The sequence below is a fragment of the Sander vitreus genome, chromosome 12 (assembly GCF_031162955.1).
Source record: "Sander vitreus isolate 19-12246 chromosome 12, sanVit1, whole genome shotgun sequence".
Classification (NCBI taxonomy): Eukaryota; Metazoa; Chordata; class Actinopteri; order Perciformes; family Percidae; genus Sander; species Sander vitreus.
This window is the reverse complement of record NC_135866.1, coordinates 27,999,133-28,026,681: the sequence shown is the minus strand read 5'-3', so window position 1 is coordinate 28,026,681 and position 27,549 is coordinate 27,999,133. Positions and strand designations below refer to the sequence as shown.

At 39.7% G+C, this 27,549-nt stretch overlaps 1 protein-coding gene across 1 annotated transcript in view; it reads right to left on the bottom strand.

The window, feature by feature from the left end:
• Window positions 1-27,207, bottom strand: part of vipr2 (vasoactive intestinal peptide receptor 2) — a 66,949-nt gene extending 39,742 nt beyond the window's left edge. The window contains exon 1 of the mRNA XM_078263756.1: window positions 26,961-27,207. Within this exon, the coding sequence (XP_078119882.1) occupies window positions 26,961-27,011 (51 nt within the window). The 5' untranslated portion in view covers window positions 27,012-27,207. The remainder of the gene's footprint in view (window positions 1-26,960) is intronic.
• Window positions 27,208-27,549: the final 342 nt, after the last annotated feature.

The window sequence follows — 27,549 nt, the reverse complement described above, 5'->3', positions numbered from 1 at the left end:
TGGTTTGTTAAATGAATAAATTGTGAAATTGTCAATATGTCTTGTTACTTCAGACTTCAATCAACCAATCCACCAAACAACATCAAACAAGAGTCAACAAAGAAAAGCTGTTTGGCATTGTCAGAGAAGATTTTTCATGGGCGCAATCCACATGCATGTTCCACAATTTAAAAGGGAAACAATCAGGCTTTCCAATGTTGCCAAGAAGCATTACATTACTAGCCTGGCTCCACCCTCCTATGTACTTCTGTTCAATTTTTATTTTCCTTCAGTACTATGTCTGGGTTTGCGGTTTCATTCTCGGGTTTTTGGGGTTTTTGCGAGCGAAGCCGTTCGGTCCGTTGTGGCAACGCTGTCGAATATCTAGAAGTTAAAGCCCGAGCAAGAACAGTCTTTGCTGAGTTTTGCTGGTGACCATGATGTTGTGGCCCTCCTCCCCACGGGGTTCGGGAACAGTTTGATTTTCCAGCTTGCGCCGTTAATGGTAATGGAGTTAGCTAAGCCGACGTCACGACCAAATGTTAGCGATTGGTTATGGCAGATCCAGAGTGGCTCTGGGCAGATCCAATAGTTTTAAACTTCAACAGAGTACCCGCCTTCAAGGAAGTTAACACTTGTTAATGGAGAGTAGCCAGACTCTCTGTACAAATGAAATGTACGAGAGTCTGGTAGGACCAGGCTATTACATTACAACAACAAAGAAATAATCGACCAAACACAAATTTCCTTACTTTTTGTGCGTAGTTTATTTAAATTCAAACTTAAGGCACCAAAATGTTCAAAACAGCTCTGATAAAGTAAGTGAGCTCTTATATTTTTAGCATGGGAAACCCCAAACTGAGGGCAGTTGTGGTAGTGGAAAGGTTTTAGGTTCAGCTGTAGCTATCAGTGAGCACATTCTGGATATAAAGTATGAGGATCTGAATTGCACTTACAATGTTAGAATTTAAAGTTAAACAAGTTTTTCAGATGCAGTGTCCTTGAACGTTTAGCAGGAAATTCTGAAATACATTATTGAAAGAAATTGATAAAAATGTTCCCACCAAAATTCATGTCTGGCGCAGTAGAGAAAATCAGCTTTTAGACCATCATGTAAAACAACTGCAATTAAAACAGTTGTTTAATGAATACAAATGTCAATATTTAATAAAACATTTAATAGAACTGGTGAATTATTTAAACATGGAAAAATATCTGGATTAGTGGAAATGTTCTACTAAACTAAACAAAAATGTCAGAAGGATGCTTGGACGTGTGGCATCTAAGTTTCTGAAAGGGCACACTCTTATTAAGGGCTATTATTCTTTGTGGAGTGTGTGTAATTGTAGAAAATAAATTACAATATTGTCAACAAGACAAGGGAATATGTCCTCATAGACTACGTTTACATGCACATAATATTCCGTTTTTTGCCCTTATTCTGAAAAAGACGATATTCCGACTAAGCTGTTTACATGGCTAATGAAAGTGAATATTCCCGTTTTCAAAGTTTTCCAGCGGTGGCGGACTTGTTGGACCGTGTGAACACAGCGTCCCTCTTTCATTCCTTCAACCAGCTTCTTGAAAAGGTCTGGGCATATCCAAAAACCCATTGATATCCAAGTCTTTGATAATGTTTAAAGGTAGCTGTGTTTCTCCTTATCAGGTCTGCTGCCTTGCAAACTGTTGGCTGGTTGGTTTGTGTACAGCAACCACAGCAACCATAGCAACGCACAGAGCTGACCGTAAGCCGTAAACAGCTATGAAGCTGTAAACTGCGGTAAAAACCCAGATTGAGACGCATATTCCGAATGCGCTGCATACATGTCCAAAGAATGCCTCTAAAACCCGAATAATACCAGAATATCCCACGTCTTAATCAGAAAATGCTACAACTATCTAGATAGATAACTTTCTTCACATTTGTTTCCCCCCTAAATGCATTAACTCTTTCTGCCACTTTTGTAAAAGCTATGACCATGCTACACACACACACACACACACACACCCCCCTTTGGACCTTTTTAAACTTGAAAAGTTTGTTTAACCCTTTCCTGCTCATCGTAACCCTTTTCCTGTCGAAAATGACACATATGAACACGTATGGATTGTCCCTTGAGCTGTCAGGGCTGCTCGCTGCATTTTGGCAGCAAAGAGTTAAAGTTTTTTTCCCCCCGTGACAAGATTTCACGCTTGACCTCTAGTTTGTATCTCAGCCTCATCGTTGAAACGTTTCACTTCAGTAGACACTACACAGTCAGTGATGACGATGTCAAGGAGGATGAGGAGGGCTTGCGTGGAAGACTGGTGACAGCAAAGACTCATGAGTCAGATTTAAGCCTGCGGCGCCACGTCGTCACTGGAGAGAAAACACTTAACACTGAATCCATCAACCACCATGATATACATTTCAGAGCTGTAGGTGATAATTTTAGTGAGTTTCTGTGTCTGTAGGGTTATTCTAGATATATACTATGTTGCCAAGATATATCTTAATTTTAATGCAGTGCTATTGTGTTAAACACCATCTGGTCTCTATTGCTGCCAGACAACAGGAAGGGGAAAGCGTAAATATGCATTTATTTCATGGTAACATTCCTGTATACTAACAGTTTTATTGTAGATTGGTGCAGTGTGTGCAAATCCATGGGGTTTGTCCAAGGTTGTTTAATTGCATCCACGTTTCCTTCACTTGCTTCCCTTTCTCGTAGTCTTAGTCCGTCAAACCGAGGAAGCATGGGAGAGCCGCGAGGAGAGAGGAAACGTGGAAATGGATTTTCAGCGGGATGAGACGTCCTTTCCTCTGAAGCGTCATTGTGAATTTGTCGGCTCTATGGGGGTTGCGGGGTTAGAAATGGCTTTCAGCTGCACGGCTTCCAGGAAGGCTGCTGTCATGTATCTTCGCTCACGGCTCCTCAGAGATCCTCCTCCATCCTCGCTCCTCGGGGCAGGAATAAGTGCTTTGAGACGGCCTTCACAAAAGTGGGTGAGGAGCGAGGAGATATCAAATGAGAGACTTGGGATGCACCCATGGACTCTACTGGACCTTCACGGTGGAGAGGAAGTTGAGGCTAAGGGAAAACTAACTAACCATCACCTGTGATCGTGAGTTTTGACAGAAAGAATTAGAGCATAGACACGAGTGGCCAAAATGAGTTTCCTTTACAGGGTAGCCCTTTAAAGTTATAATCCTAAATATGAACTCAAACCCAGATTTGGACACAATATTTATGATCAGTATTTTTTCAGTAATGGCCATAAAATATTACCATTGTGTAATTATCTCTCTATGTAGGATAGTTTTTATTGCGGAGTCCGCCATACATAATCATAATGAATTCAAACCGTTAGAAATATTGCATGTAGTGATGGAACAAGACGGAGCAGCCGCAGCGAGCCGTTAAGAGCTGTAACAAGCTGCACACCTCCAACTTCTATCAACGGCTGATCATGGTTGTTAATGGCATTATGAACAAAAGCTATTATAGATAGTTTAAGTGTGATTTTCTGTTTAATTTAAAATGTTCAATGTGTTAACCTTTCCTGCTTGCTTCGATTCCGACTGTGATCAGAAAACCAGGGGAGACTCGTTACCTCCAGGGCCGACGTTATATAACGTCGGGGTTAAAATCCCGTTTCTGGTGAGCAGATGAATGAACTTGGCTTTCAGTCTGGGGTTTATCTCGGACACCGCACACACTGTGTACAAAACTTAAAAACTTATTCCACCAACTCTGCGCCAGTCGCATCTACACGTCTGCTTCCTCTTTATCTCTCCTCTGCCCACTTTACACACGCACTGAGCTCTCTTAAAGGAGCCGCAGCACCATTTTACAACAAATGCCTTATCGTGCTGATGTGACCGAGCCCGACTCGAACCCGACCATAATTTCTAAATATCTGTCCGAACCGGGTACCGTCGGGCTCGGGTCGGGTATCCATGCCATAATTTGAAAACTCAACAATGTCTCTTTCCAGAAATCATGACCGGTTACTCAAGATAATCCACAGACCTGGTTGTGAGCAGTTTCATATAGGAACTATTTTCTTTCTCGTCCATCAGTATGCTTCCTTATGCGTGGTGATACGGTTGGTAGGTGTAGTTTGGGAGAAAGAAAATAGCTCCAACATGAGACTGCTCACAACCAGGGGTCTCATTTATAAACGTGGCGTACGCACAAAACGGGGCTGAAAATGTGCGTACGCCACCTCCCATGCAAAGGTTGTGATTTATAAAAAACAAACTTGACGGGAGAATGTGCGGTCCTCCACGCAAACTCTGACCCGTGCGCACGCACATTTTGGAGACAAAATAGGAATTGGCGACACAGTTGGTGAGGTGGTGAACTAAAGTCAGACTGCAGAAAGTAAAAGGGAATAACGATTACTCGTAATATTTTCAAGTATTGATGCCTCATGCAAATTTTTTCACTCCATATCATCCATGTTATCATGAAGATTAAATCCAGCAGTGCTATTTGCGCTTGTACTGAGTGATAATTGTTCAATAAATACCTCCAACTCAAATCCTAAATAAAAATGTGTTCTTAATGTTTAATCGGCGCTGTCTCGCCGTCACATTGTCCGCTACGGAGCGCAGGAGGAGGAGATGGCCCGACTGCATGGAATACAGGATAACATTGAAATACCCTAGCATTAGATAACGGCAGAACACAGCGTAGCCTAAATAACTAAATATCTGTCTTTAATACTGTGCATATATCATCAAATGTCAAAGTCTGGAAATACAGCCGTTAAGCTCTCGCGTAATCGTTACCCGTTATCAGTCCAACTTTAATACTGTTCGTGACAATTCCTGCATGAAGAAAAGTGTGTGTGCCTATTACACTTTCTTTCGTCTTCAAATTGTATCTCGGGGTGGGGTGGGGGATACCACTAGTTAATGCTGTGATTTTGGCAAGGTGTTAACAATCACAAATTGTAGTAAACATAGAAATACTGCGGTGAACCTGTGCGTAATGCTGCATGGCACTGCTGGCCCTGCAGGAGGACTACGCTAATGGAAGAATCAGGAGAAAAAGAGGCTTCAGGGACCATGACGATGACTGGCTAATATGCCGATTTAAATTCCCTAAAGCTGAGCTCTTGGATCTATGTACTGAATTGGGTCCAGTAGAGAGGGCAACCCGCCGGAACCGTGCCATCCCGGTCCAAATACAGGTCCTCGCCACTCTGGGGGCAACTGGCTGTTTCCAGAGGGAAATGGCAGACCGCTACGTTTAAAAATTTTTTTTTTTATAAATAATATTTTTTATATATATATATATATATATATATATATATATATATATATATATATATATATATATATATATATAATCTTCAACTTTATCACTAAGGCTTGTTTGGATATAATATATAGTTCTGTTAAATCTTATTATATACGTCTGGTATATCAAAGCTGTCCCTGAGTGCCGTAATGCCTGCTGTTTTGGACATATTATTAATACATTATTATTTAGATTTAGATTAGATTATTTAGATTATCTGGAGTAACCAGGTCATCATTCTGGAAAGAGACATTGGTGTGAGATTGTTGGGAGTGAACTGTGCCTTTAGTATGCGTCAAACAAACTTCTCTCTCTTGGTTAGGATCTAGAAAGTCTGATCAACATGCCTTTGTTTTTCTGTCTTAACTGCAGTCTGAAATTAAACTATTATGATCTTGACGTTACATATAAATATTGTTTCTAAACCTCATGTAAAGCACTTTAAATTGATTCTGTGTTTATGAACTTGCGTTATAAGGGATGACTAATCACTATGCCATATAATACGTAATATGATGAAATAAATTTAGATTCCGTTGTTTCTCGAGGAAATGAATCATATTCTTCACTCTAGCTGCCGTAGGAAACCGCCTACAGTGTAAATGTGTTATCAGACATCAACAATTAGGCAGGCAGTTGTATTCATGTGACAGCTCCCCTAAGCAAAGACTTCCTATAAAAGAGTGTTCACAGTCAGAGCCGCTGCCTGTGTGTGTGCAGCAAAGCCTATTAGGAGACAAAGCTCGTATCAGATCACACAGATAGATAAATAAACTGCAATCAACATATGTCCTCTTATCAAACGTGCTACTGTAATATATCTTAAATAACAACTTAATACAAATTAGATTTTTAAAACAAATCCCACATAAAAATAACTAAATAAATAGAAAAAAAACTCTTCAAATAAATAAACTGAGAAGAAGACGTAGTGACGTCTAAAGTCAAACAAGTGAAATCAAAAGTAGATTACGCCCTAGGCCATTTATAAAATGTTTGCGATAAATTATTATTATTTATTTTTTTATCTCAACCGGTTGGAATCTTTACACATTTTTAGTGATTTTTAACCGATTCACGATGCATTGTTACATCAAAAACATATCTGGAACTTCAGCATCTGCTATCCGAAAGTTTTTTTTTTTTTTTTTTTTAACTGAGCGATTTAGACTGGGCCTGTTCAAGCTTCAGTGCCTTGCTCAAGGGCTCTCTGCAGGGACGGAAGCAGAAGAGGGAAGGACAGACTGCAGCTCATTCAGCTGGTCCTTTAGGTAATAAGCCTGCTATTCTGACCTTCATGCCACAGCTGCCCAAAAGTCATGGAAATAAAGAGAGACTCCGTAAGGATCCGCAGATATGACTGTTGACCCCCCCCCCACTTCACCATCTGTTTCAGGGTTTCAGTCACTCAGTAAAGTCGTCGCGGTGCATCAGAGCAGAGCACACTCACTCAACTTCCCTTTACCGTGATAACACTGAAATAACACAGCATAGAAACCAATGTGGTCTTTCATAGCCGAATCCTGATATTCTTGAATATTTCTTAATCCGAGCCTGAGAGACTGTCCTCCCCTGAAAAATGCTCAGACAAAGTATGGGAGCGACAAATTCCACAGGTCGGGGTGGTAGATGGGTCAAATGAACACAGGATACCGTTTGTGTCCCTATATATAAATAAAATTAAAAAGGTGCTCTAAGCGATGTCACGTGTTTTTTAGGCTACATTTTTTGTCACATACAGCAAACATCTCATCACTATCTGCTAGCTGCCTGTCCCCTGAACACACTGTAAAAAAAACGCGGTCTCTGTAGACAGCCCAGGCTCCACAAACGCCAACAAAAACAAACTGCGCCGACCTGCACCACCAAACATAAACAGAGTTCCAGCCAATAACCGACAAGAAGGATTTCTTGTCGGTTAGAGCACCTTTAAACAGCGAGTTTAAAAAATGTTTTTACGGAACTACATCACGTTCTGCATCACGTGCGTAGCCCGAAGATAAGTAACGTATCAGATTATTTTAACCCAAACCATGTTCTTTTCCTATATTAGTTTTTGTGCCTAAACGTAACCAAACTGCGACCGTTTCACAAATTAAACAACTTGTTTAAAACAGGGGACTGTTACGTTCTGTCCTTGATAAGAGGAAGGAAAACACTGCTGTGGGTCGTATTTGCTGCCACCGGGCGCTACTTTATAAAACGCTCCTGTGGGCCATATTAGAGGGTAGGAATTAATAACCTACTGTATATCATCGTATGGTTTGGAGGACTTGTTGGAATCAGGCATTGGTTAAAGAGGTTTTGAGATTTTTGTTCAAACACGTAAAGATTTAGCATAAATGTAATAGAGCTCCATTGTTGTTAAAAACACATCAATGAGCTGCCACAAATACTAGAGCGCCAAATGTGGATTAATCCGCCGCTAAATATAGTCCCCAACAAATGCACATTTCCTTCTGTTTGAGTAACATTTGCTATGTTTGTCACATAGCTGGTTTAGGAAATTACTGAGCCATTTTTTAGAAAACTGAAACAATACATTTGTGCACTGATTTTACGTTAGCAGTGAGAATGATTGGGCTTGAGGCTTAGTGACAGACTTACACATTGTTGGTTTTGGTCTTTTCATGGGATCGACAAAATAAACAACACCAGAAACGTATTTGGGATAATAAGCAGTGTCAATCCCACTAGATCTATTAACTGATGCCTTTATCCAGTGTGATTTACAGTGGAATAAATCTACTGTACATTTAGACCAGATTAAAACAAACTAGAGGACACCGACACCAAAGAGATGTTAATATTTTTAGTGCCTCTATTTTTTTTCTGCTCTGTGGTGTGCCAGCAGCATACAATGAAGGCAAGGGCTTGGTCTCATTGTGTTAATGTTCAGGCTGACAGCACAAGAGCAACTGTTGGTAAGAGACTACACAAGGAATCACAGCGCTGTGCTTAATCATAATGAGTTACGCCTCGCAGCTTTCTGTGGCCTAAATTCAAAAGACAAAAAACAGCTTTCCAAAATATCCTCCATTTGAACAAACATCACCTCTACTCACAAACATTAAAGCTATATGTAGCAAGGGCAACTTCAAATGTCCCTTGATCAAATGGTGACTCTTGTACTCAGTGACGAAAATTTGTATTTCTCTCTCAAAAATCTTCTAATGTGAAAGCAAGAAGAGCGCAGCACTTCTATTGATTTATTCAGACTGACCTATGTGCCCAGGCCAGATGTTAAAACGCACCCATAAATAACTCCATAAATAAATAGTTATATCAATCTAAAACCACTATTGTCAGTGTGTAATGTAATGTAGACACGAAAAAAAAGTGTGGGTCTACCAGATGGCGGGAAGCCAAGACAATAACATATCAGCTTGATTTAACTACTAGATGGATGGACGTACGCTGAATTATTGATGTGAAAGCGACTGTGTACTAAGTGCACTCAGCACTGGTGGGTGGCATTTGCACCTCCTATGTCAGCAGATTTTCTGACTCCAATAAGAGATCAAAACAGAAAGATAAAGAACTTCAAAACACACACTATATGATGTCACACATCTAAACAAAGTGTAGCTCCCTTTTAAACCCCCCCCAGCAAATTGTAAAAGTATTGCTTTATAACATCTCTACATGTAAACTCCAGCAACCGGTGTACTATACAGAACAATTCTATTGTTAGACCAACATTAAAATAAAGTCGTTTCTCATACATTTTAAGAGTTGTTCTAATGTTAACCCAGACTGACTGAGAAACGCTCCCATAGGTTGTTTGTTTAAGCAGCAAATACCAATTATATTTATGTTTATACTCTTTAGCACTCTCTAGCGGCCTTAGTAATTATGACGGAGCAAAGCAAGAAAAGAGCACCAAGTTCTGCATAAGAAGGCAGGTTAGGGTGGTGGATGGGTCAAACGAACACAGGACTTACATCTAGGAGACTGTGGTTTGTGTCCCGTTTGAAAATAAAAGTAAACAGCGGTTTGTATTTTATGGAAGCGGAAATGGAGCTACGTCATGTTCTGCCTCACATGCATAACCCAGAGTGAATAAGCGTCTCATTTTAACCCAGAACCATGACGTTTTTCTAAACTTAACCAAGTAGTTTTTGTGCCTAAACATTACCAAACTGCTGCCGTTTGCTTCTCTGGTTTAGATACGAAGCTCCTGTTGGTCGTATTAGAGGGTAGGAATAAACCAGCTATTTCTCGTTCTGTTCGGAGGACTTGTGTTAGCCTCATTTAAGTTGCTAGTCATTAACACAACCAAGTTGCACAAACACTTTCACTGCCTGTAAGTGATAAATCAATACCTTTCCATATGAGAGAGAAGGCAGCTGTGTTCTTTGTCCCCCTGCTATGTGGCCCCACCGTGAGTCTCGCATGTCTCATCCAATTAAAATAAAAGATCAACAAGCACCACAATTATCGCTCACAGCTTCAGGCTGTCTATGAACTGTACCTCATTTGTACGTCGCTTTGCACAAAATGTCAATGTATCCGGTGCGTTTTACAGCCTCGTTGATGCCGCTTTATACCGCCGTTTTCAATTCATATCAATTACTGTCCAGTCTACTCTGGAAAGTGTGATATGTTGTAGCAAGACAAGATGAATGACAATCATTTCAACATCAGTTGTGTTTGAGCAGGCAATTGATTTGCATAATCTGAAAGCCAATGAAGCTTTGAGAGAGAAGATACGCTCATACAACGTGGGAACTATAAGAAAAAAAAGGTGTTGCTTAAATCTTATGTCTATTTGAGAAATCCAGGTTTGAGCAGTAGTCTCTTTCGCTTTTTGTCGTTTGTTAGAGAAGGTGTGTGTATGTTCAATCCATTTTGCACTAATGCCTTGTTGTTGAAAGGCGTCATTAAGATTTAAGGGTAGTATTAGGTTAACAAGCAAAACAAATTGGTTGAATTATTGCCTGCAGGCATAATGGTGTGAGCAGGGCTGGACTGGCCATCTGACAACCCGGGCATTTTCCTGGTGGGCCAACGCACTTTTGGGCCGAATCGCCGATATAAATAGGCCTTTTTTTTGGCCGGGCCATAAAGAACTGACAGCGGCCCATTGGTTAATTTTCTTTATTGGCACTGGCCTGACCCAATCAAATCCAGGAACCCCCTTCCCTACTTCCGGCCCTGACACACGAGCTGTAATAGTTGTGCTGGAAGTTTAGCATTCATGTTAAAATGGACAAACGACCACCAAAGTGCAAGGGACGTGTGTGTGTGTGTGTGTGTGTGTGTGTGTGTGTGTGTGTGTGTGTGTGACGTCATAATGACAACAAGCAGTTTGGCAGTAACATTAAAGTTAGTGGCTGTCAGGTAACCTAACTGTTAAAGCTTACATTGAGAAGGGTTATGGTTATGGTATTTAGCAGACATTTGTGTCCAAAGTGACAAAATATGAATCTTACAATAGTTAAAATTAACAGTAAACAGTTTTTAAAGTTGCTAAGCCAATATTAAGCAAAAATAGTAATAACAATACAATATAAAAAAAAATAAAAAAAAATCCCATAAGTATACAAATCATAACTCTAAGAAGTAATTAATTATTTAAGTGTAAGATCAACAGATAAGTCTTGAGACCCCTCTTGAAGGATCCAAAACTATCACATGAATGCAGAATACTAGGCAGCTCATATCACAGCATGCACACTTATTTCAAGAGGACGGTCTGCAGGGAATGTGTCTGACCAATCCCAGTCCAGCCCTGGGTGTGAGTGTGGTGTAGGTTTTGAAGATGCCGTGGCTTCCGGTTGATCCCTCTGCAGGTGAAAAAAGCCTGCTCTCTGCGGCTCTCTTTATGAGTTAGTGTTTTCCAATTGCTTACACACTAAAATGACATGCATAGCACAATTATTTAAACTGACACACAGAGAGCAAAACCTCTTCTCAAGTCTCCAAAAGTCTAAACACATTTTCTGCTTTACACACATTTTGCAATTCGAAATGGCACTTTTTAAATGCACTGAACACGGTTCTCTGCATAAGACACAACAATCTGACAGCAAGTCACGTTTGCCATTTCAAAACACTGCCATTCAAAATGACACTACATGAGCTAATTGGCCAACATATGCGCCACCTGGCCCAACACCTCAATGCTTAATTGTTACCACTTCAAATCAGGAAGTAAGCACTATAAAAAGACCGCATGTGAGCACCTCTCTTTTTTTATATATTATTTATATATATATATATATATATATATATATATATATATATATATTATTATCTCAGACAGACACTTTATTCATCCCGAAGGAAATTTTAGGATCCAGTAGCTTAGACAACCTTAACACAACAAACACATATCACACATACATAAGAATAAAAAAATCACGCACAGAAATGCAATGACCATGATAAGGTCTGCGCATGTGAACAATCTGACGAATTTTCTACAATTTGAACTATTTTAGTATTATGGCAAAGCATACTAAAGATGAGAGTGCTTTTCATTATGCCCAACAGTGGGACAAAAATCTGGTAATATGAATCATGTGTGCGCCATGTGGTGCAAAAGTTTGATTTTGATAATGCTAGATGTAGTTTTGGTTGCAGTGCTTCATTTTGCAGGATATATGAGATATTTTGCAGTTTGGGTGTGTGGTTGTGTGAATTATAGAGTATTCTGATAAAACCACATTAGTTTGCAAAATTGTGTTTTAGCAATTGAAAAAAAACTGTAATACAACAGGAGATGCATACAACAGATCCTGTTGTTTGGACAAAAGGATACATTCAACCCAATGACAAGCATCCAGAAAAAAACTTGAGGGATTTGGTGGCTCACTCAGGTATGGTGCTAAAAACAGTGATTTGTATTATCCGTAAATCTGTGTTGTATCTGTGCCTCTAATTTGTGAATGCAGAAATGACTGCAGAGCAATTTGTATCCGCAAATGCGTATTTGTGTCCGGGCGTCTAATTTGAAACCCGCATTTCATCATTTGTAAATTAATTTAGTATTTTTCAATCTCCTATTTGTGTGGATAGTTTTGAGACGGTTTTTCCGCACCATCGTTGTCACAAACAACTTGTGTCTCAAGTGACGATCCCAGTGCTCTCCAGTAGATGGCGGTAATGAAACACTTATTTTGCCCGATATTACTGTGTTTTAGTGGGCCCAGTTGTAAAGCTAGGGAATATATTTGGTATCATATGAAACAAGATGATCTAAGAAATCCATTGATATCAACTATGTCGTGCTGGTCCATAACAGGGATAGATAAAATAAGGTTCCAAAGTTAGGCTATTTTCAAAAGGAGTCTCTCTCACCTCAAGAAATCTGACTAAAAAATGGATTTATCATGTTTTACACTGTAGCTGTTGCCATAACTACAGATTTCAGATGTTAAACTATAAAGAATACAAATGTAACATTTGCTCGACATATTATAACCATGTTTATTACTACAGTAGTTGCCACGCACCGGGTTAAATACATGCTTCTCCTTCAAGACAAAATGTTTGTGCAGTTGTACACCGTTAAAAAAATATTTTTTAATCATTTAGTTTAATCACTAAATCTGCCATGTTTAACAGATCCGACTGATCAGATGCTGTCCTGAACACCTGTTTGACGAGGTTTACCTGGACCCACAAGACGCTCCTCACAGTATGAAGGTATTGTGGGACAGGTGTCATACTTCTGCCAAGTGATGGTCTGAAGACAACATAGCAGCATCAGAAAAGATTCAGTAACCACAGGATGACTTCTGTGACCTGAGAAGGCCGTTTCACATTGTACGCGGCATGCGCTGCGCTCCTATTCCCAACTATATTTGTTGTGCTCGCCGCCGGGCTCAGCGCAAATTCACGTCATACATGCGCCAATATTTGAATGCACGTCACGTCTGCGTCCGGTGTTTACATCAGACGTGTAGTACATGCAACATTGTGGATACACAGTAGTGATTTGGTGGAGACGATGTTTCTGTCTTTGAAACAAAAGAAAGCCTTGGCACTTGCCCTGGCTGTGAGGAGAAGATGGAGGAAGGCAGCAGGAAGAAGGGTGTGGGTGCACGAGACCCTCAGGTCCAGAGAGCAGTTGGGGGAATTCCGGCTGGTGAAGGAGCTCCGCATTCACTGTGACCGGTTCCAGGGGGACTTTTGGCTCAACAGGGAGCAGTTTGACAGTCTGCTGACGAGAGTCGGGCCTACGATTTCCCGGATGCGAACAACATTCCGAAAGCCCATTTCTACAACGGAGCGTCTGGCTATTTGTCTCTCCCTGACGTGTGGCTCCAGACAAGACAGTATGGAAAAGTACTTCCGAGTCTGCCCCTGCACCACTTTTTTGTCTCCTCTTCTTTATGTACCTGTCCCTTAGGTTCTTCCACCTTTTCTTCCACTCCTCCTCTAAATAGATGAAGACGTGTGGATTATTTTAATTTCTAAATAAAATGTTGCATTTCAACACTGTCATTGCATGTTTATATACTTAAGAGGTCTGCAGTCATTGCAATTGGGTATAATAAAGCTAAGATATGAGCCTACATTCATACATGCATCATTCATTCATTCTCTGGAAAACACTGTTTAATGCATGTGTGCAATTAATTCCTCCAAAACTGGAGCTTACACATTTGGAAATGGGTAGTTATTCTGTGTAAAGGCCATATACCTATATGTGAACTTCAATGAAAATGACTTGTGTCAATCAGTCCAAACATATTTTACATCATATAAACATACAATATTATTATTGTGTAATAACAACCGAGTGTAAATTGTAATTACCCATTGGGGATCAATAAAGAGTATTAATTATAATTTTTTTATTAAAAAAAATACAAATATAGCCTACAAATACCTGTATGGAGCTGTATAATCAACTTGGTATTTGGTTTTCGCAGCTCACAACAGTAGGCTACAGTTCTTCTCAGTGGCGCATTTCTCAGATCAGAGATGACAATAATGTGTAACTTTGTCACATAGGGAATAGTGCTCCCTTTCATGTGCATTGTTCATCAGACTATACTTCGAGTTAACTGTTAAATATGGACAACACCACAAAGCAGTTTCACTATCTTGGTATAAACAATGGCGTAAGGACTTGTCAGTTTGATTCATAAATACTTGCTTTGGACACAAACAAAAGATTTCCAGCAAGATACTCACTATGCGGTGCAGTTTTATTAAGAAATTCACTCACTGTTGTGCAAATGCAATTATGATTTGACAAATGCACCAAAGTAACTGAGAAAAAAATCCAACATAGGATTGTATTTCAATGGAGACATATGTTGATTTCACATAGCTAAAACAAAATTCAGTAGAAAAGAAACCCTTTAGACTGGTGGAGGACATGATCTGGACAGTTAACATCTGCTACAGCCTGCTTTTCTCAGCTTTTAGTTTGCGGATCGGCCTGGACTTCCAGCTGTTGTGGATGTTTCCTGGATGAAAACCTTTAACAAGCATGTGGGATATAGTCTATTTTCTATCTGAGAAGGCGAGACTAAATGGCACACACCGGCAGCGCTGTAATGAGGCCGATCGGTCAGATTGTTCACATCTCCAGTCGGTGTTGAACAGAGGTTGAACAGTGATGAGGGAGGGCAAAGGCGTCATGTTAGATCAGCAGAAGGCTGATGACAACCTGTTCCGTCTGTCTCTGTGGGTTGTCTTGGTCCAGGATAAGAAGTGGGATGCTTTGCCAAACATTACCTTTGCTTCCCACAGAGAACAGTCATTATGTACACATCCAGTTAAAGATAGGTCTTTTTGCTGGTAGTCGGACCAAAGCAACAATATAAAAATGAGAGAGAGAAGCCTCTAAAGCTCTCAAATTTACTGAAATAGCATACTTAAAAATATGTAAGTTTTATATAGTGTTGTGCAATCAATCCACAGAATCTAGTCTGTGAAAAATGTTTAACATTTCAGGCTGTTCTCACCAATCGTACATATAGCTACAAAAAGTAATGCATTGTAATTTGTACTACGGCTGCACGATATGAGAAAAATATTCACGCTGAATATCGCGATAACAATATTACTTGCGATACATAAACAAACTGTTCAGAGTTCTGCTGCTTTCAGTATTCTTCAAAAATACAACTGCTTGTTGAATTCAAATGAAAACATTTCCAACACTTTTATTGAACAAATTGAACATTGAATTAAACTTAAAAGGCACCACCACTTAAAAAAAAAAAAAAAAAAGGGTGACGTTACATTTTAAAGTGTAGTTTTCTACAGATTTTTCTGAATTTTCTTTTAACTAACACAAAAAAAATCTGAGGGTCTATCACGATATGTTGCAACCGTTCGTGATATGTATATTGCACCAGTTGATATTACGATGACGATAAACTAAACGATATATTGTGCAACCCTAATTCGTACTTATTCCACATATTTATTACTGTATCCGCACACTGACTGCCACTGTATGAGACCAAGCAGATCCGTGTAGGGAAGCGGTCGGGGTGGATGGGTCCCAAAACACAGGACTTTCAAGCGGGGAGGGGAGTTTGTGTCCCAGAAGAAGTTATGGAAAAAAACCAAGTCTTTCGCCCAGGAGACGGGTATTCCCGTCACGTAAAAGAGAGAACCGGTGTTTCAACCCAAACCTCAAAAACTTTGTTCTAATCTTTTACTCGTTGTGACGGTAAACTTAACTGTCAAGTGACTGGTCGACGGTCGCTGTAATTTTGAAATATATATATGAATTGCTGGGCATACGTTTTTCGTACGACATCATGCAAACCCGTTGATGATAATGCGTTTAATCGTTTAATATTGAGTCAACTAAGGATGACTTTACACCTGTAGTTTGGTTCATATATTGTTGTCTTTTAGTTGAGGGTCAGTTTGTGTCCACACTTCACACATTATAGGTTGTAAATGGGTCATACGTTTACCAGTGTTATGTATGATGACGTTGCTGAGCTATATCGTGTTTTATTATTTGCGTCTCTCAAGATTTTTCCATGTTGCATCATCACAAAACATTTCACACAAGCATTTGTTTTATATATTTCATTGCTCTTAGTGGATCTCTGCAGTGATTCAATACTTCAAAATAATTTCTCTTCTTCTCTCCTGAACGAAACACATTTTTAGCAGATGTGTAATAACACTTATCTACAGCTGAAATCAGGCATCCAGTACCATTTGTTCTGCCAAGTTATTTGATTAAAAATGCACAGTGTAAACTTTCCAACATGAACCCTCGTCTGCTTCTACTATGAACTCATTTTGAGTAACCCAGTTTGTGTTTAAAACCCACTGTGCTGAGTTAGATCTCTCCCGCAGCCCATGTTCAGATAAATGAGCTTAATATACCATAGTGGTCAAGAGCCTGTTCACACCTGAGTCCCTGCTGTCCTCTGGCTGCAGAAGACACGAACAGACTGGAACATAAACTGGGACAAATTAAGGAACACGGCCAGTACAGAAGCAAATAATGACTTAACCTTTTCAAACCTTAATTATGACATGCGTTATTATATGTAGGTCAATGACAGTTGATTGCAAATCAGACTTCTGCTTCTTGGTTTTGCTCAGATTTTTATACACACGTTTTTAAAAAGGAACAGTCTTTTAAACTCGGAAAGAGCAAAGCTTTCCTGATCTTGAGTCCAGTCACTTTAATCATATGATTTATTTAAGGGCTACAACTAATAATATTTCATGAGTGGTTAATATATTGCTTATTTAAATTCAATTGTAGCTTCAATATAAACATTGTCAATAGATTTTATTTCTATAGATTTTATAACAGTTTCTGCTCTCCCCTTTAAAAAAAAAAAAGGAATGTTTCAGTATAAGGGGTCGGATAAAACCTTGCATGGTTTATATAATGTTATAGCAAGCTACAGGGGTAGGAAAAAAAAAAAAAAAATCTATTTAACTTAAGTTTTCTTTGCAAAACAAAGGTTAACCTTCTGAATACAAATACAAAAACCACACACAGAATAAAGTAGAGCATCAAACGCGAGCACTAGCAAAGGTGCCACGGCCCACTGCACCACCTTCACAAGGGCGTTCACTCCGCTGCCGGAGACGTAACGTTACACAACAGCACCGCACATTCTCACTCCGACATGACCACAATCTCCCAGGGGGAAAAAAAAACAAAACACACACACTGGCTGTTGCAGCTTGCAAACAGACGTCTACAGAATGTTCAAAATGTGTTCCTACAAAAGAGACTTTGGATGGAGGAGCTTTGCTCACGTATCAAACATTTACCGTACACCAAACTCCCTTGTCTCTATTGGGAATTTATTGTGAGAATAAAGAAATAAAAACAAGTCCTCCAAACCAAATGACGATATCAGTTGTTTATTCCTTTCGCTCTAATACGACCCACGGGAGCGTTTCGTAAATTAGCGCCCCTAGCGGGGGCAGGACATTTCATTTCAAACCTGTATTTAAAACTCAGGGCCCATTGAGGGATTTTCAATGGAGGGCCAAGTGCACAGCATGCATTTCAGCAAACTACATTACAATAATAATTACAGTGAGATTTAAATTACAACAGATGAAAGAAAAGGAAAAAAAAAAAAAGTTTAAAACAATCACGTAAAACGGACAATAAAAAAAAAAAAAAAAAAAACCTCACATCTAAATCAGAGAACGTTACGTCGCGGTTTTAAACACATCGTTATCATGAAACGGTCGCAGGTTGGTTATGTTTAGGCAACAAAAATAATGAGTTAAGAAAAAGATGGTGGTTTGGGTTCAAATCAGACGCTACTTAACTTTAGGTTACGCATGTTGTCGGAGTCGGACCCACTGCGTCAAGGAGTAGACCTCTATATATGGGCGCCCGCTCGACCAACTGAGCTATCCGGGTGCCCAAGTTTGTTAGTTCTTAAACCCGTTTTTTTTTTTTTTTTTACTTTTAAAATGACTTTGAAACCCAGACTCCTGGGTGAAAGTCCTGTGTTTGTCGTTTCACCTTACTTCCTGCTTCGCTCCCATCATAAGAATACAGCCACTAGAGGGCGCCGCCACTATAAACCTAAATATAGCCTGTAATTGCTGCTTCAACAAATGACTTATGTGAGCATTTGTCACTGGAAGGACAGTCTTTTTCAAGTTGTAGCCAAACTGAAGCAATGATCCAGTTTGACATCAGTATCCATCCATCCTTCTGCAGTGCCTTTGAGCAAGAGACACACATAATCCCTTCCAGAATATAACTGGGAAAGAGAGAAGAAGGATTGGTAAAGAATCTGTGCTGACGTGAAAGGGGTTGTGTGTACTTGGCAATGTTCAGATTAAACCCTCACATTTGCTCTGGGTGATGAGAACATTTTGACAGCCCTGTCTGCTTTTAGTCAGACGAGGCTTTGTGGGAAGAGAGCACTGTTTATCCTGAGAGGTGAATCAACACTGGAAAAGGACAGTGCGATGATAGCTGGAGGACCGCTCAGCAAGAACAACCAGCCTGAGAGATTAGGTCTTATCTAATGAGTTATCTTGATTAAAAGGAGAAATAGGTGAAGACAACTTGACTGTCCTCATTTTTATTCTCTACAAATATTTTCCTTATCCATTTATCTGCCAATTATTTCCTCTGTTAACAAATGAATCGGGTGTCTATAAGATGTCACGAAATAATGGTTTTTAAAGGCCAAAGCGATGTTTGCCAACACTGAGTTTATCAATACAATCCAAAATTTATTTATAGAGCACATTTAAAAACAGTGCTGTAAAATCAGAAAAAGAAAAAAAATATAGAAAGAACACAAACCAAAAAGGACAACAGTTTAAATGATTGTATGAAGTATTAAAAGCCTGAGAATAAAAATAGGTTTGACGGGACATATGGTTTCAATAGGTCGGAGAGATAGGTTGGCGCTAGCCCAGTAAGTGCTTTGTACGTAAACAAGAGTATCTTAAAATCAATTCTAAAAAACGTACAGGGAGCCAGTGAAGGAAGGCCAGTACGGGGGGGTGATGTGATCTCACCTACGAGTTCCTGGTAAGAGGAGCTGCAGCGTTCTGGACCAACTGCAAGTGTGTCAGAGGCCTGGTTTACGCCAACATAAAAGGGCATTATAGTAGTCAAGCCTGGTCAAAATAAGAGCATGTATAACCCTGATTCTGAGGGTTATACATGCTTTTCTGAATCAGAATACTTTATCCCATCAGGGAAAATGTTCAGTTACAGAACTCAGACAAAATAAAAAAAAAAAAAGGCATCAATAAGAGTAATTAAAATAAAGACAGTGTTACAGTAGGTTTCCACACAGCAAAATTTCGCTCTCATTGAGGTTGAACGGAGACGAAAATCGCCCTGATTGGGCGAAATGAGAGCGAATCGCCGAGGCAAGCGAAAGTTGACGAAAGTTTAACTTTATTCAAATGAGGACCACTTGAGAACCAATCAGGTCCACGTGTTTGTGTTTGGAGGCGGGAGTTACAAAGGCAAGGCAGCTTTATTTGTAGAGCACATTTCGGCAACAGGGCAATTCAAAGTGCTTTACATGAAAACAGATTAAAAAAATTAAACATAAAATACGAGAATAACGTGACAGTGCAGTATAAGAAATTAAACATTGAAGAGCAGTTAAAAGTTAAATATATAAAAGCAGATAAAATAGGAATTTCTCTTTATATGCTTATATAGATTGTTATACAGTGTCAACGATGCAGCTTCAGTGTAAGAAATGAAGTTATTTAAAGAAAGGCAACATCAAAAAGATAGGTCTTCAGCCTTGATTTAAAAGAACAGAGTTGCAGCAGACCTGCAGTTTTCTGGGAGTTTGTTCCAGATATGTGGAGCATAAAAACTAAACGCTGCTTCCCCCTGTTTAGTTCTGACTCTGGGGACAACAAGCAGACTGTCCCAGACGACCTGAGAGGTCTGCTTGGTTCATTGTATAGTAGCAGATCAGAAATGTATTTTGGCCCTAAACCGTTTAGTGATTTATAAACCAGCAAAAGTATTTTGAAATTAATTCTTTGGAGGCACTGGAAGCCAGCGTAGAGACTTCAGAACTGGAGTGATGTGATCCACTCTCTTGGTCTTAGTGACCAAGAGAGTGGTCACTAAGACCTAACCCTAAGTCCTTTAACCCTTGATATATTTTTAAGGTGGTAATAGGCTGACTTTGTAATTGTCTTAATGTGGCTGTTAAAATTCAGGTCTGAGTCCATGTCTACACCAAGATTTCTGGCTTTGTCTGTTGTTTTTAACATTGTCGTTTGAAGCCGAGTGCTGACTTTTAATCGTTCCTCCTTTGCTCCAAAAACAACCACCTCAGTTTTTTCATCATTTAATTTAAGAAATTTCTGGCACATCCAGTCGTTAGTTTTTGTATTGGACTATAGTCCCCTGGTGATAAGGTTATATAAATTTGTGTGTCATCCACATAACTATGGTAACTTATTTTATTGTTTTCCATAATTTAAGCCAGTGGAAGCATGTAGATGTTAAATAGGAGAGGCCCCAGAACGGAGCCTTTGGTAACTCTGCACATCATATTTGTATGCTCAGATGTATAATTCCCTATAGACACAAAGTAGTCCCTATTCTTTAAGTAAGACTCAAACTACTTTAGTACTGAACCAGAAATGCCAACCCAGTTTTCCAATCGGTCTAGTAGTATGTCATGGTCGACCGTATCAAATGCAGCACTGAGATCAAGTAATACCAAGACTGAAATTACACTGTGTTTAAGTGGATGTCATTAAAGACTTTAACAAGAGCTGTCTCAGTGCTGTGGTGTGGTCGAAAACCCGACTGGAAGGCACCAAAACTGTTGTTTGGTGACAAGGTTGAGTTGTTGAGAAACCGTTCTTTCAATGATTTTACTTAAAAATGGAAGGTTTGATATCGGCCTATAGTTGCTCATTAGTGACGTGTCTAGATTGTTCTTTTTTAAGAGTGGCTTAATGACTGCAGTTTTCAGGGCCTGTGGGAAGATACCTGAGAGAAGAGACGTGTTTACAATCTGTAGAAGATCTGTAGCCAAACAAACAATTCGAAACATTTTTGAAAAGGCCCATTGGTAGAATATCAAGGCAGCAGGAGGAGGTTTTCAGATGTTGTATAATGTCCTCCAGGTTTTTACGGTTAATCATATGAAATTGGGTCATATTGGAATTTGTTGTGCCTGGACACTGTGACAACACATACCCTGTACTCGATATGGAAGCACTGATTGTCTAATTTCCTGAATTTTGTCTTTGAAGAAGGTGGCAAAATCATCGCAGGCCTTGGTGGATAAAAGTTCAGATGCTACTGGAGGGTTTGTTAACCTATCGACAGTAGCAAACAAAGCACGCGAGTTATCGTTTTTGGCAAGTTCGCTAAAGTCGTCAACGGAGGATGCACAGTATTTAGGTGGCCTGTAGATAATTAGAAATATAGGTTGAGACGGGGACCTTAGCTGAAGAGCCACATATTCAAAAGAAGCAAAGTTTCCATAATATATTTGAATACATTGGAACGAGTCATTAAACAAAATGGCGACTCCACCTCCTTTCTTATTCGCTCTATTCTCATAAAATTGAAGTTAGGGGGAGCTGACTCAATAAGAACAGCATCACTGTTATTATAGTCTAACCAGGTTTCAGTTAAACCAAAGACCTGACGTTTAGTAAGGCTAATGTTGGTGTGTTAAAATAATTGTCTCGTTTTTTGGGACAGGCTGTGGCTGATGAGAAATGGATGCTAAATTTGCCAAGTTGGCAGTTAAGTGCTTCTTTTTCTATTACCTATCACAACATTGATTGACGAAGAACTGAATACACAGGGCCCAGGCTTGTCCTGGAAAGAGTCATGAGTGCCACTAGGCATGCAGCCTGGGCCCAGCACATATCAGTTAAAGCTTGTTACGTTTTGTACACAAGCATACTTATCAGTCTGGTGCGAAGGAGTTCGCTGCCATCCTTGAGGGGGCAGAGGTGCCTGGCATTTTACTTTCAGCGGTTCAGTCAAAACAGGGTCAGTTTGATGCTGGGGGCAAACGATGGGAGAAGGTAGTGGGGCAAACTTGATTTCAGCATCTACCAGCTGCTCCATCCGGTCAGTGAACCCCAACATGTGGCAGGGGGAAACAAGGGGAAAAGGCGGATGGGGAGAGCGATGGATCCTCAAAGGCGTCGGTGTTGGTAAGGGGGTTTGAGGAGTGTTGGATGGGTGAAAAGGGGGGTTGAGATTTCTCGTCTCCGTTCTGTGGTCCTCCATGGTCAAATCTTTGCTCAGGTGGGGGCTGTGGTGGATCACTGCCGCACTTTGTTGCGTTTTCCTCTTGTTTTCTTTGTGTTGATTTATCTCGTCTCCTTGGCCGAGGGAGTAGAAGTGTGGTGCAGAAAGTAAAGTAGGCTAGAGGTGAACAGCTTTACTCCTGGCTTGTTAAGAAAAAGTCCATCTGCTTCAAAAAGATGTCTGCGGTCCCAGAAAATGTTAAAATTGTCAATGAACCGCAGAGAGTGGACGGTACATGCAGTTGAAAGCCATCTGTTCAGTGCCAACAGTCTGCTGAATCTCTCAGCTCCTCTTCTGACTGGCGGTATAGGGCCACAGGTCCTTCGCGTTGAGAGAGCCAACAGCAGATTCATAAAGTCACGTTTCTGCACTTCAGACTCTTGCTTTACAACATCATGTGACCCTATATGCAGTATAATGTTCTTCACAGTTGGGTGTGCTGCCACGATATCCGGGATTCTTTGGGCCAAGTCAGACACCATGTCTTTGGGAAAACAGAGTATTTTGGTGTTTTTACTGCTTTTTATGTCTTTCACAGCAGAGTCACCCACAATCAGAGTTTGGTACCCAGTCGTTAGCTTTCCCTGTAGCTTTTTACTTTTTGAATTGCTCTTAGTCATTACCCTGCTGTGTGACGATGAGACGCAATCCAGGTCATGTCCAGGGTCCTGCAGCAGAGGAGCAAATCTGTTCTCCACCTGCACACTCAGTTGTTGGGGAGGCATTTTGTTGCCAATTCTCCCTTTTGCAGCTGTCCATGGCTGTGTCCTACTGAGTACAGGGGTTGAAGAGGCGCTCTGCCTGGATGGTAATGCAGGCCAGCCGGTCGTATCACAAATCTCAGGGCACTGTGCCCTGCCCGTTAGTCGTCCTCCCATTTCCCAGGAAAATTATTTACTCTTAGGCTTTGCACCAAAAGAGTTCCAGGGAGGACTACCACTTGTTGATTTATTACCCATTCCACAGCCCTGCTGTTTGTTTGTAGTCTTGCTGGTGCTAGTTAGCCGTGTGTTGGCATGCTTTTGTCCATTGTTTTGGGTCAATGGTAAAGTGGTGTCATTTCCACATGATCCGTTCACTTCCACGTTTACTTCTAACCGGTAAATTTTGGTTTCCAGAACTGCAATCTTCTGAAGGAGTTTGTAGTAGTCCTCCATGGAGAAGGGAGGCATCTTGCTGCTAATTAGCTTTAGCTACAGTCACTTTAGGACAGGCTTGAGCTATTGGTAGGCCACGCTCACGCAGAACAATTTTGAAATATGGCAATAGCCTACTATGTCTACAAAAAAATGTATAGTCCAGTGATTTATAAGTATCCAAGAGCTGCTCATAGTTTCTCTCAGAGGAAAAGCAAGATTATCAGCAGAAATATGCAAGCAGAGGCAGGAGCAAGCAGCAAAGCATCTGCACTGTAAGAAGCAGGAAGCATTGACCAAGATGGAGGAGGTCATCAGAGCTGTATCATGAAAATGTGTATGTGATTAAAATGTTTCTACACGAACATTGGTACTTGTATCAACAGGAATTGTGATTTATATGGCACACGAACTTAGTCAGGGCACATACACCACTAAATAGACCACTGTATGTTAGTTTAAACACCCTAACTTTTCAGCTAGCCGACAGGCTAATCACTAGCATGTTCAGACATTGAATGTCATTGTAAGCCTAGCCAGGCAGCTAGGCTACTTGTGCATTTGTTTTATTACATGTTTTGTTGGTGAACATTGACCAGCTAGCTACCTATGCTACCTAGCTTCAACCCTTGCTGCTAGCTGCCTAGCAGCCGGTGTTCTGTTGCGGTCTGGCGTGTTGTTTTCGCGACCACGCCCCCGAGGCAATAGTTCGCTGGACGAAATTTGCTTGGTGTTTCGCTGTGTGGAAACCTACCGTAAGTGTCCCAACCGGCACAGGCAGGACCCAGCTCCAAGAGCTGGGGTCCGTCCGAGGTGCGTTATTAAGGAACCCACGCAACTTCTAGTTAAGACCTGCCCTTCAATAGCATTCACACACTACTATTGGCCAGGTGTCCATGCTTACGCAAGGTAACCCGATTTGTTCAGGTCCTATCCCCTGACCAGTCGGCTATCCTAACCTTAACCACTCGAGGTCAATGCCCAACCAATCAAGCTGCTTCGTAGGGCGGGACTTACCTAGAAGTTACATGGGATCCATAATAACGTGTCCGAGGTTTCTGCCTAAAAAGGAAGATTTTCCTCGCCACTGTTGCACCAAATGCTTGTTCTTGGGGAGAATTGTTGGGTCTCTGTAAATTTTAGAATGTGGTCTAGACTAGAGCCCGACCGATATATCGGCGGGCCGATATTATTGGCCGATATTAGGCATTTTCCAAACTATCAATATCGGCATTTATAATGGCCGATAAATGAATATTAATTTATCAGAATCATTTATAAATGACAAAATTATTCTGATTAATGAACATTTCAAAAATAAAATAAAAATGGACGAAACACCCCTCAACCATGTTCTGAGTGTTGGCGTTGTATAGTTTGTCCACCAGAGGGCGCTCTACAACGTCCCTGTTGGCAACACTTTGATTTTTGTTGTTGTGTTTTTGTTCAAAGGACTTTAAGTTTCATATCTTAAGTTTGTATTTTTATACATTTTAGTTATCAGAACTTTAATATATTTTGATGTGCCTCTGTTCTGGTGTGACAATAAAACAAGTTTATTTTTAAACTGCATTATCATATTATGTTAGTGAGGACTCATAAATAACTAACGTTAGGGGAAATATGTTTGTTTTGTTACGCGTTTCTCGATTCTTTTTAAAAAAAAAAAAATTTATATATATATATATATATATATATATGATTTTTAAATCACCAAATAATTGTATCGATATCGGCCTTAAAAATCCTTTATTGGTCGGCCTCTAGTCTAGACCTACTCTCTCTGTAAAATGTCTTGAGATAACTCTTGTTATGATTTGATACTATAAATAAAATTGAATTGTATAATGTAACATAGCTAAAGTGCAATAAAGAGTTAAGTAAAAGTAAGTAAATTTAGGTGAAAAGATTATGTTTGATATACAATATATCGCATATCTAGACAGAACGTAAAACCTGGAATCGGGGAAATGTTTAGCTTTTCAGTTGGAAAAAAACATTTCTCAAAAACAATTAATCGACCACCTAAAAAGTAGCTGATTACATTTCTAATCGCTTAATCATTTAAGCCATTTTTCAAGCAAACATGTTGAAATATTACCTGGTTGCAGCTTCTCAAATGTGAGCATTTGGTTGGATTTATAGGACAGTAAATTGAACATCTTTAGAAGTTGCAGCTATTGATTATTTTCATTATTGAGTTATCGTTTAATCCATAAAATGTCAGACAGCAGAACACAATTTCGCTAAACCAAAGCTGACAAATTCAAATTTCTGGTTTTGTCGAAACAATCCCAAACTTTAAGATGTATTGGAAAATAATTCAACATAAGACTAAAGGAAAAACAGGAAATATTCAAAAAGAAACCAGAATTTTGAGCAGTCTTACACTACTTTTCCACTTACGTTATTGGAGAAACTGTGATCGACATTTTTGCCACCATTTCCTGACTTTTTATAGACCAATTGAGCCGTGAATCAAGAAGATAATGAGCAGATTAAAAGATTATGAAAATAATTAGCAGCACTATAATTAATCATCAAAACCAGGGGGCTAAATCTCAATACTATCCAGATTCTCATTACACTGTAAGAATATTTACACTGCAGACAAACAGAAAACCATAAAGTAGGACAACTCCAAAAAAAAATAAAAAAATCAAATCTCCTTTTATGGCATTTTCACAAATCTAAAACTGTGTTTTTAAGAATCATCTAGCCACTCTGGTAGGCTATCATTTAGTCCAGATTTGACAAGTCTAGGTATAGTATCTGGACCTGGTCTAATGTGGTCTACATGTGAAGGGAAAAAATTATATATATATATATAAAATTAAAAATATATATTTTTTTTAATTATTATTAATATATATAAAAAAAATCAATGAAAACTCCATTTATTGTAAAATATAATAAAGCTTTCACAAAGCTGAAAGTGTGTTTCCGACATCATTAATAGGCTACTTTACCTTAAATGTCACGCTTTCACAACATTAATTACGAAGCTAACTTCAGCGTTGGACACACAAGTCCATATAATTAATTTTAGTAAAATATATAGCCTATAGTTAATTTGAATATAAGCAATATAAAAATGTGATATTTCGCCATTAAGACTTTGTATAACCCGGTTGTGCCCCCTTTAAAAATGTGTGTCTTCACTAATCAGTGGGCTAATTAAAATGTTGGCATATCAGGTGTGTGGTGTAGCCTAGCTAATTTAGATTCTGTGCTTTCTATATCAGCGTTAATACTTGGGAAAACACCATTAATAGGCTATATCCACCATCACGTTGTTCTTTAGACTCACAACATCGCTGTTTAAAAAGTGTAGTACAAGGGACTCACCATGAGCGGACACGTCGAGAAACACAAGGTGACGAAGAGCAAACTTTTCATCTTCACTCCTCAGGTAGAAGCCCCGGTCACAGGTCCTAACAGGAGAAACGCAGCTAATTAATAAAAACACGAGTCCGGACTTCATTTAAACTCCACTTTAGACTCTTTCATCCCACTAAGGGAGTCTGAATATTGTTTTAAATCCATGAATGTGGAGGGAAAAAACGTTTTAAAATAAAAAACCCGAGAAGAAGCCGGTGATGTTCTGTATCCCCCAATGAGCTCAATGACTGTGCAGAGAGATCAGTGACCCGCGGTTGCTTTCAACCGTCAAATAACAATGATAGGCACGGAGACTTCCGGTACTGGATTTCAAAATAAAACATGTATTGAGGATTACTGTAATATAGGTAAGGCAGCTTTATTCATGTAGCACATTTCTGCAACAAGGCAATTCAAAGTGATTTTCACAAAACATTAAATCAGATTTATCGCACCGTTGTGACGAAAAGAGAGCTGAGCCAGAAGGCAAAGCTCTCAATCTACCGGTCAGTTTTTGTTCCTACCCTCACCTATGGTCATGAAGGCTGGGTCATGA